Source organism: Thunnus albacares, chromosome 2 (assembly GCF_914725855.1).
Source record: "Thunnus albacares chromosome 2, fThuAlb1.1, whole genome shotgun sequence".
NCBI classification, from domain to species: Eukaryota; Metazoa; Chordata; class Actinopteri; order Scombriformes; family Scombridae; genus Thunnus; species Thunnus albacares.
The window spans coordinates 35,000,120-35,015,812 of record NC_058107.1 but is presented as its reverse complement, the minus strand read 5'-3'; the positions used below and the strand labels follow the sequence as shown (position 1 = coordinate 35,015,812).

General features: G+C 42.1%; 1 protein-coding gene across 1 annotated transcript in view; it reads left to right on the top strand.

Annotated features, from left to right (window-relative positions):
* Positions 1 to 15,693, top strand: part of bmp2k (BMP2 inducible kinase) — a 48,531-nt gene that overhangs the window by 16,143 nt on the left and 16,695 nt on the right. Inside the window, exons 2-10 of the mRNA XM_044332328.1 lie at positions 4,903 to 5,021; positions 6,427 to 6,532; positions 7,138 to 7,280; positions 9,771 to 9,892; positions 12,164 to 12,245; positions 14,201 to 14,333; positions 15,066 to 15,169; positions 15,262 to 15,341; positions 15,539 to 15,687. Coding sequence (XP_044188263.1) covers positions 4,903 to 5,021; positions 6,427 to 6,532; positions 7,138 to 7,280; positions 9,771 to 9,892; positions 12,164 to 12,245; positions 14,201 to 14,333; positions 15,066 to 15,169; positions 15,262 to 15,341; positions 15,539 to 15,687 — 1,038 coding nt within the window. The remainder of the gene's footprint in view (positions 1 to 4,902; positions 5,022 to 6,426; positions 6,533 to 7,137; positions 7,281 to 9,770; positions 9,893 to 12,163; positions 12,246 to 14,200; positions 14,334 to 15,065; positions 15,170 to 15,261; positions 15,342 to 15,538; positions 15,688 to 15,693) is intronic.

Sequence of the window (15,693 nt, the reverse complement as noted above, 5' to 3'; positions counted from 1 at the left end):
TCTGTGTCATGGATGTATTAAGAGCTGCAGGTGTGTGTGTGTGTGTGTCTGCAGAGACCGAGGGCAGGGCTGAGCTACACACACACACACACACACACACGCAGAGCAGAGAGGCCACAGCGGACAGGATGAAGCTCTGCATTCACACAAAGTCCGGCAACGCGGCACCTTCCTGCAGGGTTACATGGAGGTGTTTATTTGAGCTTTAGAACATAACAACCATTAAATCACATTTTATTTATCTGATTCACATTTTCATACGACCGATAGATCAAAAGGTTATTTGAGAGAATAATCAGTAATGAAAATTATTGTTAGTTCCAATCCTACTGCATTTGTTGAATCAGCGACAGGAAGTTGTAGTTGGCATTATATCTTTCAGAGGGTTGTAAGCCCAACAGATCACCTGTACTGACAACAGAAGCTTTCTAAGAAGTAAGATTTTGTTTTTAAAAGCATATTTAGCAAGATGGTCGTGTAAGTGATGGCCTGGATCAATGGGATTAATCCCTCCATTGTTTTGTTAAAGACAAAGTGGTTATGAATTTTTCATAAGTCATTGGTTCCTGGCATTGTTGTTCCTGTTTCACTGTCATCATTAGAAAATCAGCTCCGTGGCTCCATGAATCCCGGTCATCGTTCTAGTCTCGCCCAGTCTGTTGTCTGACTCTGTAAACATGATGGTGTTTGCATCCCCTGCTGAAGCCCATTGTTTGTCGTACTGTGTTAGTGTATCTAGTGTCAGGTAGTTTCAGACAACTTTTGTTGTTGTCGTCGGTTGAAGCCGGTCTCCTGTACAGTGAGGGACCTTTTTTGTGTTGTTTAGGGGTCCCTCGTCTGTGCAGGAAGTTGGTATGCTGGACACAAAGCCCCTTTTTAAAACAAATCATTCCATCCAGAGCCACTCAGGAGAATAATACACTCAATAGCGTACCACTTCCGTGGCTGGCATAGTCATGGGAGGCAACAAAAGCCCCAGGGTAGTGATTTAGTGAGAACCTGATCCTGGAGCATATGGCCTCAGTCAAGTCCCAGAGCCAGGCCAGCAGGCAGAGTGTTTGGTATTGTAGACTTCCCTGCTCTGAGGCCTCTCTGTCTTCTCTTTTAGCTCTGCAGAAAAACCCACCCCGCCTCTGAAGGCAAAACACCAGGCTACGCCAGGACAAGTGAAATAGTGAAATAGTCCCTTTCTAGTCAGGTAACAGCTGATGTCAGGGATGATTTGTCAAGAATTCAATGCATGGATGTGGGCATGCAGGTTCCATGCTTGTGCTCACCACACTGGGGTAGTTCAGTTTGAGTGGTTCTGTCTCGGAGGCAGTTTTATAGGATATTCTAGCCCCCCGAAAAAAAGATGCACTTGTATACGGAGCCCCTTGGAGAGATGAGCAGTATCCAATGACTGCACGACAAGAAACCTGAGGTCAAGAAACAGTTTCTCATGCTCCCATTCAACTGGAATAATCTCGCAATCTGTCACCCTCATCTGAGATCGCTTGTGTCATTTGTGCAGCCGATGCCAACATGACAACAGTCACCAACAAAAAAAAATGTCCTGTGGTTCGAGGAGTTCTTGGATTTTAGAAGTCTTGTAGTTTGCACTAGGTTTAAGGCGACATAGTGCGAGAGGATTTTGTGGTTAAGGTGTTAACTGCAGCTTTTCATTTGGTTTGTTTTTCTGTTTTACAGTAAGAGTTAGCTGTTCCTCTGTATCATGTCCATGCATGCTTAAGTAGCCTAACTCTTTTTAGCCACCTGGCCCTTCGCCTGAGCTAATGGATTTCGCCTTGTAAAATCTGTGATCCGGTCCACGTCTTCTTGCCTCCGTTCTTGCCGTAAGTTTTTATCTTTACTACATGTGAAAGCGGTACATAAAGCTTGAGACTGGCACCAAGATGACTCACAGGTAGCTTTTTTTTTTTCTTATCCAGCAGAATCAAAGCAGACTCTGCATCACATATGATTTGGGTTTTAGTTTGCAGAAAGTCCCTGTACTTCATAAACGCATCCTGTTGTTTTAAAAAAGCAGCTTTTTCACAAGACAGTCATATGATTCAGTTTTCTGTCTGAAGTCCCCCCCCCCCCCCCCCCCCCCCACTCCCCCCAAGAAGTCTCTTGATGGCTCTGCACTCAACTGCCTTGTTACAGGAAATCAATTTAAGCCTGGCCCAGCAGTTTTGGGCTGACCATCAAGCTAACCTTAGCACACAGGGCAGACCGGGGCAAATCGATGAGCAGCATCCAGCAGGTGTAAACAGCTTTGGCTCTTCTACTTTGTCTTGGCAAGAATTTCTGTCCCGGTTTAATCTTTGTTTAGATGGCAGCAGGTTTAGGGATACAACTGCAAATGTCATCATCCTGTAATTATCTAACATTATTCTAGCTAATTCTAATTCATAATTTCCCCCTACATCAGAAATATTTCAAGTGATTATAAGCCAATTACCTGACACATTTCTGTTTGTGTTTTGTTTGTTTTGCGATGGGTTTTTGATATAATTTGTCGTTTGCTTCAGCAGCATGAACATAACGTTTGCTCCCATCGGTAGTTTGTATTTCTTTTTGGTTTTGTTCGAGTTTTATATCATTTGTCAACCCTGACCTTGTGACTGTCAGCAGAAGTGCTAATGTAAGATCCTGGTGATTTATTTGATGAGACAAAAAAAAAAGGAATGACAGAATAGAAATAACCAGTCCCGTCAAAATCAGGGCTGTTCGTGACGCAGGATCTTTACAGTCGACTCTGAGTCGGCGCTTCAGACCAATGCGTTGCCTCCTATGAGAAATATTATTCATGTCTCCGCCTGATTACCGCAGTTGCAGTAAAATCAAACGCCCTGTTCTACCCCCACGCAGCCAACATGAGTCTCATGTACCTGTAAGACTCGTGTTTTAATGCTCTTTGTGCATCATTTGTGATGTGAAAACATCACATTTCCACACAGTCAGACAAATAAAACCGTGTGTCCTGATATGAGTCTTGGTGTAAATCCAAGAGCAGCACGGAGCGTCTCTGCTGCCGGCTGCTGACAGCGCTGTCAACCGAAGAATCAATCACACTGGACGGCAGAGACGCTGGTACGTCTGTTTAAACAGTAGTTTAACAGACTTTGCTGCATTTACCTCTGGAGCTCAGAGCAGGAAACAGTCGCTCTGCATCTGTCTTTAGTTTCCATCATTCCTCACTGTCTCCATTACAGTCATGTATTTAGACACAAGACTGTAAAAGTTTAGAGTCTGTCATGCTGTCTCACTGTGTTACTCTGTGATGTGTCAAAAAAAAAAAAAAAAAAAGCAGCGATTTGACTGAAAAAAACATGAGTCGGCTCGACTCATCGACTGATGCATCGACTCAGCGACTTTTAGAGGGGCAGCCCTAGTCAAAACGTACCATCACTTTGTCGGTGGTTCATGGTAGTTTCTCATCACATGCTCTGGATGGCTTTATTATCAGCTGCAGCTCTGCCAGAGCTGGCTGTCTTTTGTCTCATTAGCTGCCTGTTCATCCCCTTGTTGCTGCAGAATGGTTGGATGCATCAGTCACCCCATCTAATCTGATAATGTCTGCTACACTAACTCTCACTGTTGTGACTACATAAGCAAACTCTACACTCTACTTTGTTTATGTTTGTTTTCCCTGATTTTCAGGTCTGTTATCTTTTTTGTTAGAGACACACAGGTTTAACCTGCGTGAATAAGTGTACTTTGGATGTTTTATGTTGCATTGTCATCACAGCAGCACAATTTTTAAATGTAGTGTTGCATGCATTCTTCAATGAAAGCCTTTGTGTACCCACTGGTCACTTCAACTCCCCTCCCCTTTCTGTTCATTTCCAATCCAAATCCATGTTGTTTTTCAGCTGACCGAAGGTAACTTGTTGAGCAACAAGCGCGCCATTGTAGATCCTTCCTTTCTCCTCCCCAGTCGGTGGACTTTGATGCACACCACTCAGTGACTCAGTGAACCCGTCCTAATGAGACCAAGGACAGTCCCATCACAGTGTCCATTCAACCAAAGAGAGGCACACAAGGCAGCGAGAGAAAAAGCCCAGCTGAACACCTCTGTCCCCCGTCTACAGGCTCCGGCTCCTACACCTGAATTCCCACTTTAACACCAAAAATCCCACTCAGTGAAATTTCAGCTTCATGTCTTATATATATATATATATATATATAAAACCTTGTTGTATTTCATAAAAGCCGCCGGCTTCATTCACTCCAGGATTAGTCCCAGTTGGAGTTAGGCCAGCGCTAGCTAAATGAGCTTACCCTACTTGCTCATGAAACCAGTTAGCTGCCGTTAAAACATAATCTCTTATAAATCTTTTATTACACCTTTTATCTGATATGATTGACGCACATTTTTCTTCATTAACTTTTAAGAGAAGCTAAGTGTGCATGCTCCTGTTTTTCACTTTCACTGCTATGTTTTTGTACTTCTTTTATGCACCACAATCACACTTGGCATCACCACCAGTCTTCCACTGTTGTCCAGCGAGCAGCACAACCACACTACTTAGGCATGAAATGTTGGTTCACGAGCAGTGACACAGAAATTGGAAATTTGAGCAAGGGGGGAAAAAGAAGTTGGTAATGGAAAATTAGACCAACTATGTAAAGTTTTTTTTTTTTTGCTACACAAACCTCAACCCTGAAAATGTCTTTGCAATTGTCATGTAAGGCAAATGAAGTCTTGTGAGCATTTTCTTAAAGGTCAACAAGCAGTTTGTCCACATTGCATGACTTTTTACAGTGTTTCCTCTAGATTGACAGCTTTGGAGAGGGAGGGGGCATAACTTAACAAGTGTTGTCTCATGATTAACGTCATCTTCACTTCACCTGTGAAAAGAAGAACTCCAGTATGCCGATGTGACGCTAACTGGTCATCTTGTGTTTACGCAGGAGGCTTCTCGGTGGTGTTCCTGGCTCGTACGCACAGCGGCGTCCGCTGTGCTCTCAAAAGGATGTACGTCAACAACGTCCCGGACCTAAACGTCTACAAGAGGGAGATCACTATCATGGTGAGAGCAGCATCACTCTGTTTAGATAGAGTTGTTATCTCTAAGCTCCACTGAAGTTTTCCTGTTTGTCTTTATTGCAAGAGCTTTATATTTTAAATACGGTCACTAGTTTTAAATCACATTAATAATAATAAACAGACAACAGGAAGTTAAGATGTTATCACTGGGGGTTAACTGTGCAGCTTCAGGTTGTGGTGATATTTGCATGAGTTGAGATTAATAAGACTTTTAAAATAAAGTATTAGCTCATCTTTTGCTGATCTACACAACATTATTTTCCACTGTTCTGCCTTAGTGTCAAACTACTTTCCTGGCCGGAGCACTGTGCTCATTATCTAAACGTTTCATGAGGGCACTCTTAAGTTTTGAGGTATTTAATTTAAGCACATAATTCCTGTTTCAAATGGGACATAAGCCCTCATTAAAAAAAACAAACTTGCTCTCATAAAGCAAGATGCATACTGTATAAACAGCCTCATTCCATCTTCATAACCCATCCTGTTTTCCAGCATTACCAGTCTGGCAAGAGCAAAAAAAAAAAAACTTTTGGCTGTGTGCTGGGGTTGCATTGTAGTAAAGCACCTGGTCCACCGACAAATACTCTTGATCTGTCTCACATAGTTGGCACTCGCATGATCACAACACGTTATTATTCAAGGTGTTTCATGCCATTCGAAGTTAGATATCGTCATGTAGCAGACATCAACAAGTTAGACAACAACAGATGTCTCGTCTTGAACGTTTGACCTCAGCGTGTCTGCGAACAGCTCACTCTGAGCTGTTTGGCTAGCTTCATGTGTCTGTTCACTGTCTCATCATCTGGAACAATGTGTAATACTCACCCCCACACACACACACACACACACACACACACACACACACACACACACACACACAGCTGACCTTAAACATTGACACAGTTCTGGCCTTTTGGGACGTTGCCTTAGGTGTGTCGGTTTCCACAACACACAGCAGTCTCTCTGCTCACGCTGGCATTTAACAACCGACAAACACAAACAGTGTGATGCTTTAATCCAGAGAATGAATCGAGTTTTGTTACTTACACCACATTAAAAAGACGAAGAAGAAACAGCAAAGCGTTATTCCAGACTGCTGCTGTTTGCCCCCTGCTTGATTTTTTTTTTTTAAATTGTACATTCAGAAGCAGTGAACCACTGCCGAGCAAATAAAACAATCCCTATACAAGTTCAAACATGCATGCTCACCAGCAATAACACAGAGGGATAAAAGTGTTCACAATCCTCACGTTTACTCTTTGTAATCTCCTCAGTAGCCGCTGTTTATTTAAGGTTGTGTATTAAGAGTTCATTTGATTCTGGAAACACACACTTGTACATCTCGAGTGGGATCTTCCTGCTCATTACTGTTGTCGTCCCGTCTGTAGAAGGAGCTGTCAGGCCATAAGAACATCGTCGGCTACCTGGACTCCACCATCAACGCTGTGTCAGACAGCGTCTGGGAGGTCCTCATCCTCATGGAGTATTGTAAAGGTAAGAAAACACTCATCACTTCATGTTTTATTTGCGTTAGAGGTAGTTAAACTCGTACTAAATGCTCTGTCGCAGCCTCTGTCCTTTTCGTGGCCCCCGTATCGATCGTGGCAGCTCACAGGGCTCAGCTTGTCTTTTTTTTGTAAGGCTATTTTGAGCAGTTTTGCCCTCATTGGACACGTTTACATGCACACATTACTCTGGTTACTGAGAACAATCAGATAGACAAAGACTTTTTAGATGGTGATTCATTGTATTTAGTTTATTTAGAGATTGATATGAATCCTTATTTCCCACACATCTGGTTTGCAAGCAAAAAAAAAAATTGTAAAAACATTTGGCTTTAATTTTCGGTATTGATATGAATGTCCTGGAAACACCACGCTGAGTGTGAAGCAGGAAATACTGTCATGTGCTCAAACAACACACACCATTTCACTTTTTTCATGTTTGTGGCTTTGGTTACACAAAATATGTCCCTAGCTGACTTTTACTTAGATACCATTTGCTATATTGCAAGGGGGGACAAAACGCCAAATACACCGGCTCGCATTGGTTTCCCAGCTTGAACTGAAAACTTAAAGCCGTCTTCTTTCTCTTTCAAGCCGGTCAGGTGGTGAAGCAGATGAACCAGCGGTTAAACGTGGGCTTCAGCGAGGCCGAGGTCCTCCACATCTTCTGTGACACCTGTGAGGCGGTGGCCCGCCTGCACCAATGCAAGACCCCCATCATCCATAGAGACCTCAAGGTAAACCGTCAGAAAACTCAGAATATTCCATTTACAAAGATATTTAATAGAGAGAAGCACAAAATCCTTACAAGAAAAACATTAAAATCCAACTTGCTTGCTCACTTCCTGTTCTTCTGACTAAAAACTAAACATGAAGTATAATTCAGAGTTTAACAGCTTGTACATGTTTTGTTCTGGTAGGGCTATTTACTCACTACTGGGTCTGTTATTAAGACCAAGTAGATCTGGAAGGCCCCCTCATAATATTCCTGGAAGCAGGAACAGAATCAGCGATGTCTCAATATTATCAACACTGTTTGACAAGTTGTGAAGTGGGGCTCAAATACTAAACAAATACTAAAGAAAGAAAGCTTTTCCCAAAAATGCCTGCAAAATCATGAGGAAGAGCTCCTTGATCGCCACTTGAACAGTTATTTATTAAATTAAATGTCAGATGATGTTTTGGAAAAAACTGCAAATCTGCTCAGTCAGCAGAAGAAATAAAACTTTGGATTTCACTTCGCTGCCCCCCATTCTAACTCCTCTGCTTCCTCTTACGCTCCCCCACTTCCTTTGTCAGCTTGCTCTCCTATTTCCTTTCCTTCCTGTAGTCCGACGACCCCTCCACCCCCCTGTTTGTAGCTCATCCACCTCTATATCCTCTCTCCTCCTCCTCCTCCTCCTCTCAGAGCGCCAAACTAACTCCTTCCACAGCGTCCAAACTATCTCGAAATCCCTCCGTGACTTTCTGCTAACTTGATTTTTTTAGAATAAGGTTTTCAAATAAACAACCTTATTTTTTTTTTGCTGATGCTTAGAGGCCGGTGGTAATTTCCCAGCCTGGTTGAATCCTCCTCAGTGCCCCCCCTCCCCCCTCCCCCCTCCCTCATCAGTGGGCTTGCTGTACTCTGTCCAGTTGGACAAGCCTCTAAACAGTGTGGTCCCTTCAGCTCCACAGGCCTGTCCTCTGTTCGCCGTCTATCTGTTCAGCCTACACGGCTTACATAACATCGCAGGGACACAAAAGACCACGGGGGCCCCAGTCACGCATCGCCAGGGGAAGTGAGAGTGCAAAAAAAAGCCCCTTAACCCTGAGCTGTCAACAGTATTGAGAGACTCTGTGTTGCTTTCATTAGCTCAGTTTTTCCTTGGAAAGTCTTTTATTTTTTTTTTTATCTTGATCCTCTTCTTCTGTCACACCTTCCACAAATGCCTTACTGCCTCTTTTTTATCTTCAGACATTCACTTTTTACATCTACATCTATGCACTTGTTTTCCTTCTTTTATCTTTTTATGTCTTTCTATCTCTTTGCCTCCTTGTTTCCCATCTTTTAAATTCTTTGGTTAAGTCGTTCAATCAGCTGTGGCCCCTAAAATGAAAAGAATTAACTGAAAGCTGACTTCTGAAACATACAGAAAGGCTGAGACTTCACTCCCAATCTTCACAGAAACTTTCCTATTTTCATCTGATAACATAATAAGGGACAGATCTGTTTACAGACAGATGCATTACGGAAATTTTCCTTCCGTCTCCCAGGCCGCAGAACAGCTATGATGAGAATCCTGTGGCAGAATTACTGTAATGAGGGCTTGTCTCGCTACTCCATCACTGTGTATTAAATCAGTCGTGTGCGTGTGGGTGTGGACATTAATTGTTATCATTGCCTAATATGATGTAATCAGGGGATGAGCTACAGATGGGTTGTTTGTTTGTTCATCTGTCTGTCACAAAAAAAAATGTCACAGCTGATATGAAAGCATAGAAATACCAGCGGCAGCAAGTTTAAGCGTTGTTTGTATATAAGTGTTTATAGTTATACCAAACAGATCTGCATGAAGACGGAGTGAAATGTCTCCCCTCATAGATGGGGCGGGGGGGAAATGACCCAGAGATAGAGGTTACAATCCTGGCTCATTGCTCACCTCTGCATAGCCGGCCAATCAGGATGTGGCGTCGGGTTATAGGTTTTGGAAAGTTACAGAAATGGCCTTACACAGCGGCAGCAGGGAGGGGAGGGGGTTTCCGAAGCTTTCTGACTATCTTACAAGCAGTTCTGATGAAGTATACTTGCCCCTTTTTAAACCTGCAGATGTAGTCATGTTTGTTTTGCCACCTTCAGGCGAAGAAAGTTGCATCTGTCTACACCTGCAGGCAGTTTCAAAAGTGTCAAATTGGCAGAAGATATCTCATTTCCTCGTCTGCAGTTGGTTCACGCCAGTGTGTTTACCTTTGCGCTGCTAAACCATGTGCTGCTGTTACTTCTCTGTGTCTGTGGGCGGCACAGCAGGGACTGCAAATGCAGATCTGAAACTGCTGAAGCTGCACTTTTGTGATCAGATGATATTGGTTGGGCCTAGTTTTGAACGCTCTCATCATTAACACTGTGTCCTTTGTTGTTTTTGTTTTGCACATGAGCCACAAATCAACCTGTCAAAACAAAATGACACAGAACTGAATATATAATATATTGTATCTGGTCATAAAACCTCTGTCTGTTCCTTCCGCAGGTTGAAAACATCCTTCTGAATGACCAGGGCAGTTATGTACTGTGTGATTTTGGCAGTTCCACTCACAAAGTCTTGCAGCCACATAAAGACGGTGTGACCGCCGTGGAGGACGAGATTAAGAAGTAAGTCTCATGTCAGTCAAAGAAATCGAGTCACTGTGGCCGGTAAATGCCAGATATTTATGTATAATTTGCTGTTCTGCCTGCCAGCTGGAGTTTTTTAGGATGGGATCTGTGTTTTTCTTGTTAAAGCGGTTAGAAACATAAACAAACTAGTTATGAAAAACTATTGTCAAAAATTCCCAGCATATAACCACATGAAAGTCCCCAGCTTTACCTTCATCTCCACCGCAGGGACATAGTTTCAGTTTTAGTTCTTACATAAAAGTACCAAAAAGTCCCTCCTCCTGAAATGATACTACTATCTGTCACTTTCTGCAGCTCTCTGTGCTCTTACACTATGTGCAGAAACTCAAACAAAGCCATTGTTAGCAGTTAGTTTCTAATTTAGTTCCTGGTGCTTCTCAGTTTTTAGGACTATTTGGACCCAAAGGTTATAACTGGTTTATATGTTTTGAGGAAAAAGTGTTCGCTTTATCTGAAGAGGTCTGAAGTCTTATGATGTGTGACATCCCAGGCCAACAAATCAAACTGTGACATTCACACTGAATTCATACCAGTTTTAGACCAGCCAAATACTTCTAACTAAACCGGTTGTGGCGTGTTGCCAGAGGGCGGTCAAATAAAGCGTCGCATGCAACCAACTCTAACTTGGACCCTTTTTTCTTTTTTTTAAAAAAATTTGTGTTCACAAACCTCCCAGATGGAGCTTGCGTGACCCTCTGGTAGCAGATACAGCTCAGTTCCTCAAAATATAGTGTTTGCAGCACCATGCATGTTTTGGTTTGCTCACATAGTCATATGACATTGCTGAAGATGATGATGTAATGGGAGGTGGTGACTGTGGGACACGATGGGGCCTTTTAACACGAAAGGCCATGACTGATTGAGTGATGAAGTTACACTATTGGCGGACGAAGCTTGGGACAGCCTAGTATCCCAGAATGCATTTCACACCAACCGGCGGCGATGGCCGTTGTAGTATTTTGCTGTAGGACTGTTAATATGTCACTTTATTAAGTTTAAATACTTTTCTAGGTGAGAAAGTAACCATTCAGATTCCCAATATGTGGTCAGTTTATCCAAATAACGCCTGTTTGCTCCGACGTTTTGGGAGATGCGAGGAGGCGCTGGCAGGGTGAGACCGCTGAGAAGTTGGGTGCACCTCGTGGGAGTTCGCACGGCTAACGGGAAAACTACCAGACATTGTAATGAACATGAAAGCAGCCCGACTCCTGAGATGATTGGCTGGTTAACGTCTATCGTCATCCCGGGGAGAACATGATCCGATGACCATAATGTCTCTGTAGCATTTTGATGTATGATATAATTTCTAAATATAAATGTATTAAAATGAACAAATCATGAGAAAGGCTCTATGTCAAATTGGCTTCAGTCAAAGCCCAGCGCACTTTCTCAGGGCTCGGTCACCACGTGTCGCCACTTCCTGTATCTGTCATTAAAAAAAAAAAAACGGTCCAGCCATATACCAGGTTTTGACCTATTTTTGTTTGGTCGCAGCCTGCCGCTAGTGTAATGTTTTGTATTTGCGGAGCATCAAATCTCAGCAGCGCGGTCAGATCAGGCCTGTAAACTTTATCACATTTATAGCTGTAATAAAGTACAACGTGTGAGGCTTATCGACAGTACATGACTGTGTAAACTCTCTTTCTCTCATGACGCCGCCCACACGATCCGGCAAGCCTCTGAACTACGATGACGCATTCAGACTAACCACTTACCTACAGATCAAACGCTCTTCTCATTTTCATTTTTTATTCCAAACACAACCAGCTGTTTGACTGTTATCAGTGTGACTTTGATTAAGTGAATAGAAAACTAAATAAAATGTTACAGTGAAATATGAAGCTTTTACTTAGATTCAAAAACCAAAATATAGAAATATTCCATCACATGTTAAAAGTCCTGCAAGAAGAAGGTATCAAAATGCGCCTTTTCAGAAAGTTTACTATTATTATTAATGGTGCATTAATGTGTTAGCAGCACTCTAATGTTGTAGCTGGTCGAGGTAGAACTATTTAACTTCATCGTGCATCATATGTTTTGTATTTAAATGTCATGACAAGTAATTACAGCTGTCAAAAAATGCAATATTTCTATTTTAAATATGGTGGAGTAGTATGAAGTATCATTAAATGAGGTATAAGTATCTCAAAATTGTGCTAACTGACGTCCATGAACTTCCCTCCACTGGTGCTTAGACATTTGAACATTGACCTGCCATTGACTATTCTCTGTTGTTGTAACTCACAGGTACACGACCCTGTCATATCGGGCGCCGGAGATGATTAACTTGTACGCAGGGAAAGCCATCACCACTAAGGCTGATATATGGGTACGCTCCTACTTTGTGTTTCTATATATGTGTGTGTGTTATGCACACTGCAGGGCTGGTTTGTCCTGGCAGTGTCCTGTGTGTCACTCTGCCCCGACAGGTTCCTCCTCTCTCTGTCTCTCTCTCTCTCTCTCTCTCGCCCTCGCCTTGCCCCTGGGCTTTTTGCCTTCCAACAATGTTTTTCCCTCATAAAACATTAAGCGACATCATTCACAACAAAAGCCAAGACTCCCATCTCGTCGTCCCTACTCCTCCTCCCCTCCCCTCCTCGCTCGCCTGTCCTCTTCTGTTCTCCCCCTCCGTTTTGAGATAATTAGGCCCCGGTCGAGGACCTCGATAAGCTCGTGTGAAACGGGCCTCGGCTGATTGGAAGGTGTGAGGCGGAGAGGCGGGAAATAAACGCTTGGACGGCAGCCATTTTGAAGAGCGAGTGTAAATTGATGCACTAAAACCCAGGGAGTTAAAAACAGCAAGCGTATAAAGATGTGGCTGCTGATGGGACACCTCGTGCATATAAAAGGTGTTTCACTCCTCTCCTGCTGTTTTTTACAGCTTTGAATCAAGACTAAAGAAGATTAGAAGGATGGAATAAAACAATGATGAATTGTAGTAATTTAATTCTAGTAATTAAGGACATAACTTTGGAGTATTCACAATAGGGAAATCTCCACAAGGATTTCATGTAATATTAGCTTAAGTTAATGAAAGAAACCATCCAGAAGTTCACTACTTTTGCCTTGATGATGCACATTTTTGATTGTAGTTTCTTAAACGTGTTGGAGATGCAGAAACTACTGTTAATCTCATAACAAACACCAACTTCCTGTTAACTACCCCCTGCGTTCTCACTTCCTGTCCTATGTTTAGCCACGTGTTTTTAAACTATATTCAGTCATTCTTGTGTTTTGAGGTCGTGCAGTGCGGATACGCCGCCCGACTGCAGATTAGGAGTTTTAGTATCAGACTGGATTAGCTGGTTCAGTGGAGAATATCTGTCTTCAGATAGAGCGCTCAAAGGAAAACATCCCTAAATGCTGTGGCTAATTCCAAAGTCTCTTTCATCTCAAATGGCATCATCAGCAAAAAAAAAAAAAAAGATGCCGGAGCCAAATATAGCGCCAGTTGAATATATTATTTGGGAGCAGAGCGTTTTTGCATGTGGATTTGTTTTGGACAGCCATATTGCCAGGGGGACGAGACTCTGGGCCTGGGTTTTTTTAAAAGCAGCTTTTTAGCCAGTGACATAAGGAACATTAATTCTTTTGCTAAGCAGTCTTGTGCTGCTCAGTAGGGGAGAGAAAGAGAACAACATTGCCAGCGTCAGGACTTCACTTCCCAATAGAGTGGACTGCACTTGATATGTAGAGAATGTTGGTAGTAGGAGAAGTTTAGTTAACGTGTATATTTCCTGCAACTGTCATGAATACTGCAGATAATTCTCCCTCAAACAGTTAAAAAAGTACAGATTGTGTATTATAACTCAAAACTAACCAGCTAGTTAGCTCTAGTTAGTTTGGATCTTCTTCCTGTTTCTTGTATCGAGACTTAGCGCATTTTCTGGTGGTAAAAACAGAACTGAACTAGTTATTTTCAGCTGTTAAATGTCACCAGAACTGTGTGTCAAACATCAATAATTAAAGAAGTGAATGCTCGGTCAGATTCATAGTTTTGTTCACTTATGTTTTTCATCAGACAACATGTTTTGTTAGTCGTAATTCTGCTGATTTTATATGTATTTTATTTTGACGTAGCATATTGAAATATATTTGAGATTTATGTCTTATTTTGTAGAAAAAGATGTGTATTTCCCTCAAAGTAAGATATTTACAAAAGTATCATTTCTGTATCCCTGTATTCCCTGACCCTAAGCGTTTAAAAAAAAATCAAACAATAAGCAACTGTGGAAGTTAGTGAATGCAGGTGTTTGACTGGACTCTTATCTTTTGTTTTCACAGGCACTTGGATGCTTGTTGTACAAGCTGTGTTTCTTCGCTCTTCCATTTGGGGAGAGTCAAGTCGCCATATGTGACGGAACCTTTATTGTTCCAGATAACTCCAAATTCTCCTTCAAGTTGCACTGCTTAATCAGTAAGTTTGTGACTTAATGTTGGTTTAAAGAAGTCCGGATAAGTGTTCCAGTGATTATTGGTAGTAATTCATTTGACTTTAGACTGATTTGGGAGATATATACTGCACTAGTACTATTTCTACTATATTTTCAGTCTATTGTGTTATGAAACACAGCTGTAGAAAAGGTTTGTTTGAAGTGGAAAGCTTTCTTTTTTTTGCCCTTTTGTGTTTTGTAAATCACTTTTTTATGAATAGTAGACACATATTTGGCCACATAAAGGAACTTGACTGTGGGTTCAACCATGTCAAAGTATAAAACAATTGCGCAGAATGCAGCAAAGAAGAATTTGTAGAGTTACATTTTCAAGAGGTATATTCTTCTTTTAACTCTACTTAAATATTTTCTATCATTAGCTAAATTGTAATTTGGGAGCACAATGTTGTTTTGTCATTTTGATAATGCTCCCTTTCTGCTCTGCTCACACACACTGATCAGTAACTGTCTTCTTGTTGTCATGCATTTACACAACTTGAGCCTGTTTGAACCAGTCATGGACTGCCAGTTATGGCAGCCCTTGTTTGCTTTCAAATTACTTCACTTCCCTGCTTGTATCTTGTGGCAGAGCTTCCCTTTTTAATTACTAGACCAACAGCTCCCCCAAGTGGCCAAATATGAAAGATGCAACCACATTGAATCCATAACTGTTGTGCTCATCATACTGTATTAAATTACCTCTCTGTCTCTAACAGGATATATGCTCGAACCAGACCAGGAGAAGAGACCAGACATTTACCAAGTGTCCTACTTTGCCTTCAAATTAGCTGGAAAGGACTGTCCAGTGCCAAATCTCTTTGTAAGTCACAAGAACAATGCAGTTGCTTGGTGTTTAGCATTTGCAGTTTTTGCTTTTTTTTTTTAACCATGATTCTGATCTTTTCTCTCCAGAACTCTCCCATCCCTACATCACTACCAGAGCCTCTAACGGCCAGCGAGGTCGCCGCAAAGAAAAGTATGACGAAAGCCAGGTACTGCTCACTGAAGACTCACTCAAAACTGCTTTCTTAATGATATACAAACTGAATAAAAGCACATTAGACATGAGAATTCAGTGCAAGAACAGTGGAAACATTACTGTACGTATGCATGTTAATTGTTATATGACATAATGAATGCTCAGTGTGTTACTGGTCAAGGAAAACAACTTTTTATTCTTTCCCCTCAGGATAACAGACTCTGTGGGCCCGACTGAAACATCAATAGCTCCCAGACAGAGGCCAAAGGCAGCAAACAGCAACGTCCTGCCGATCGCAAACACTGTCACCCCCGTCAAGATGACCGTGCCTTCAGCACCCGTCAGCAACGGCCAGAAAGGTTTGT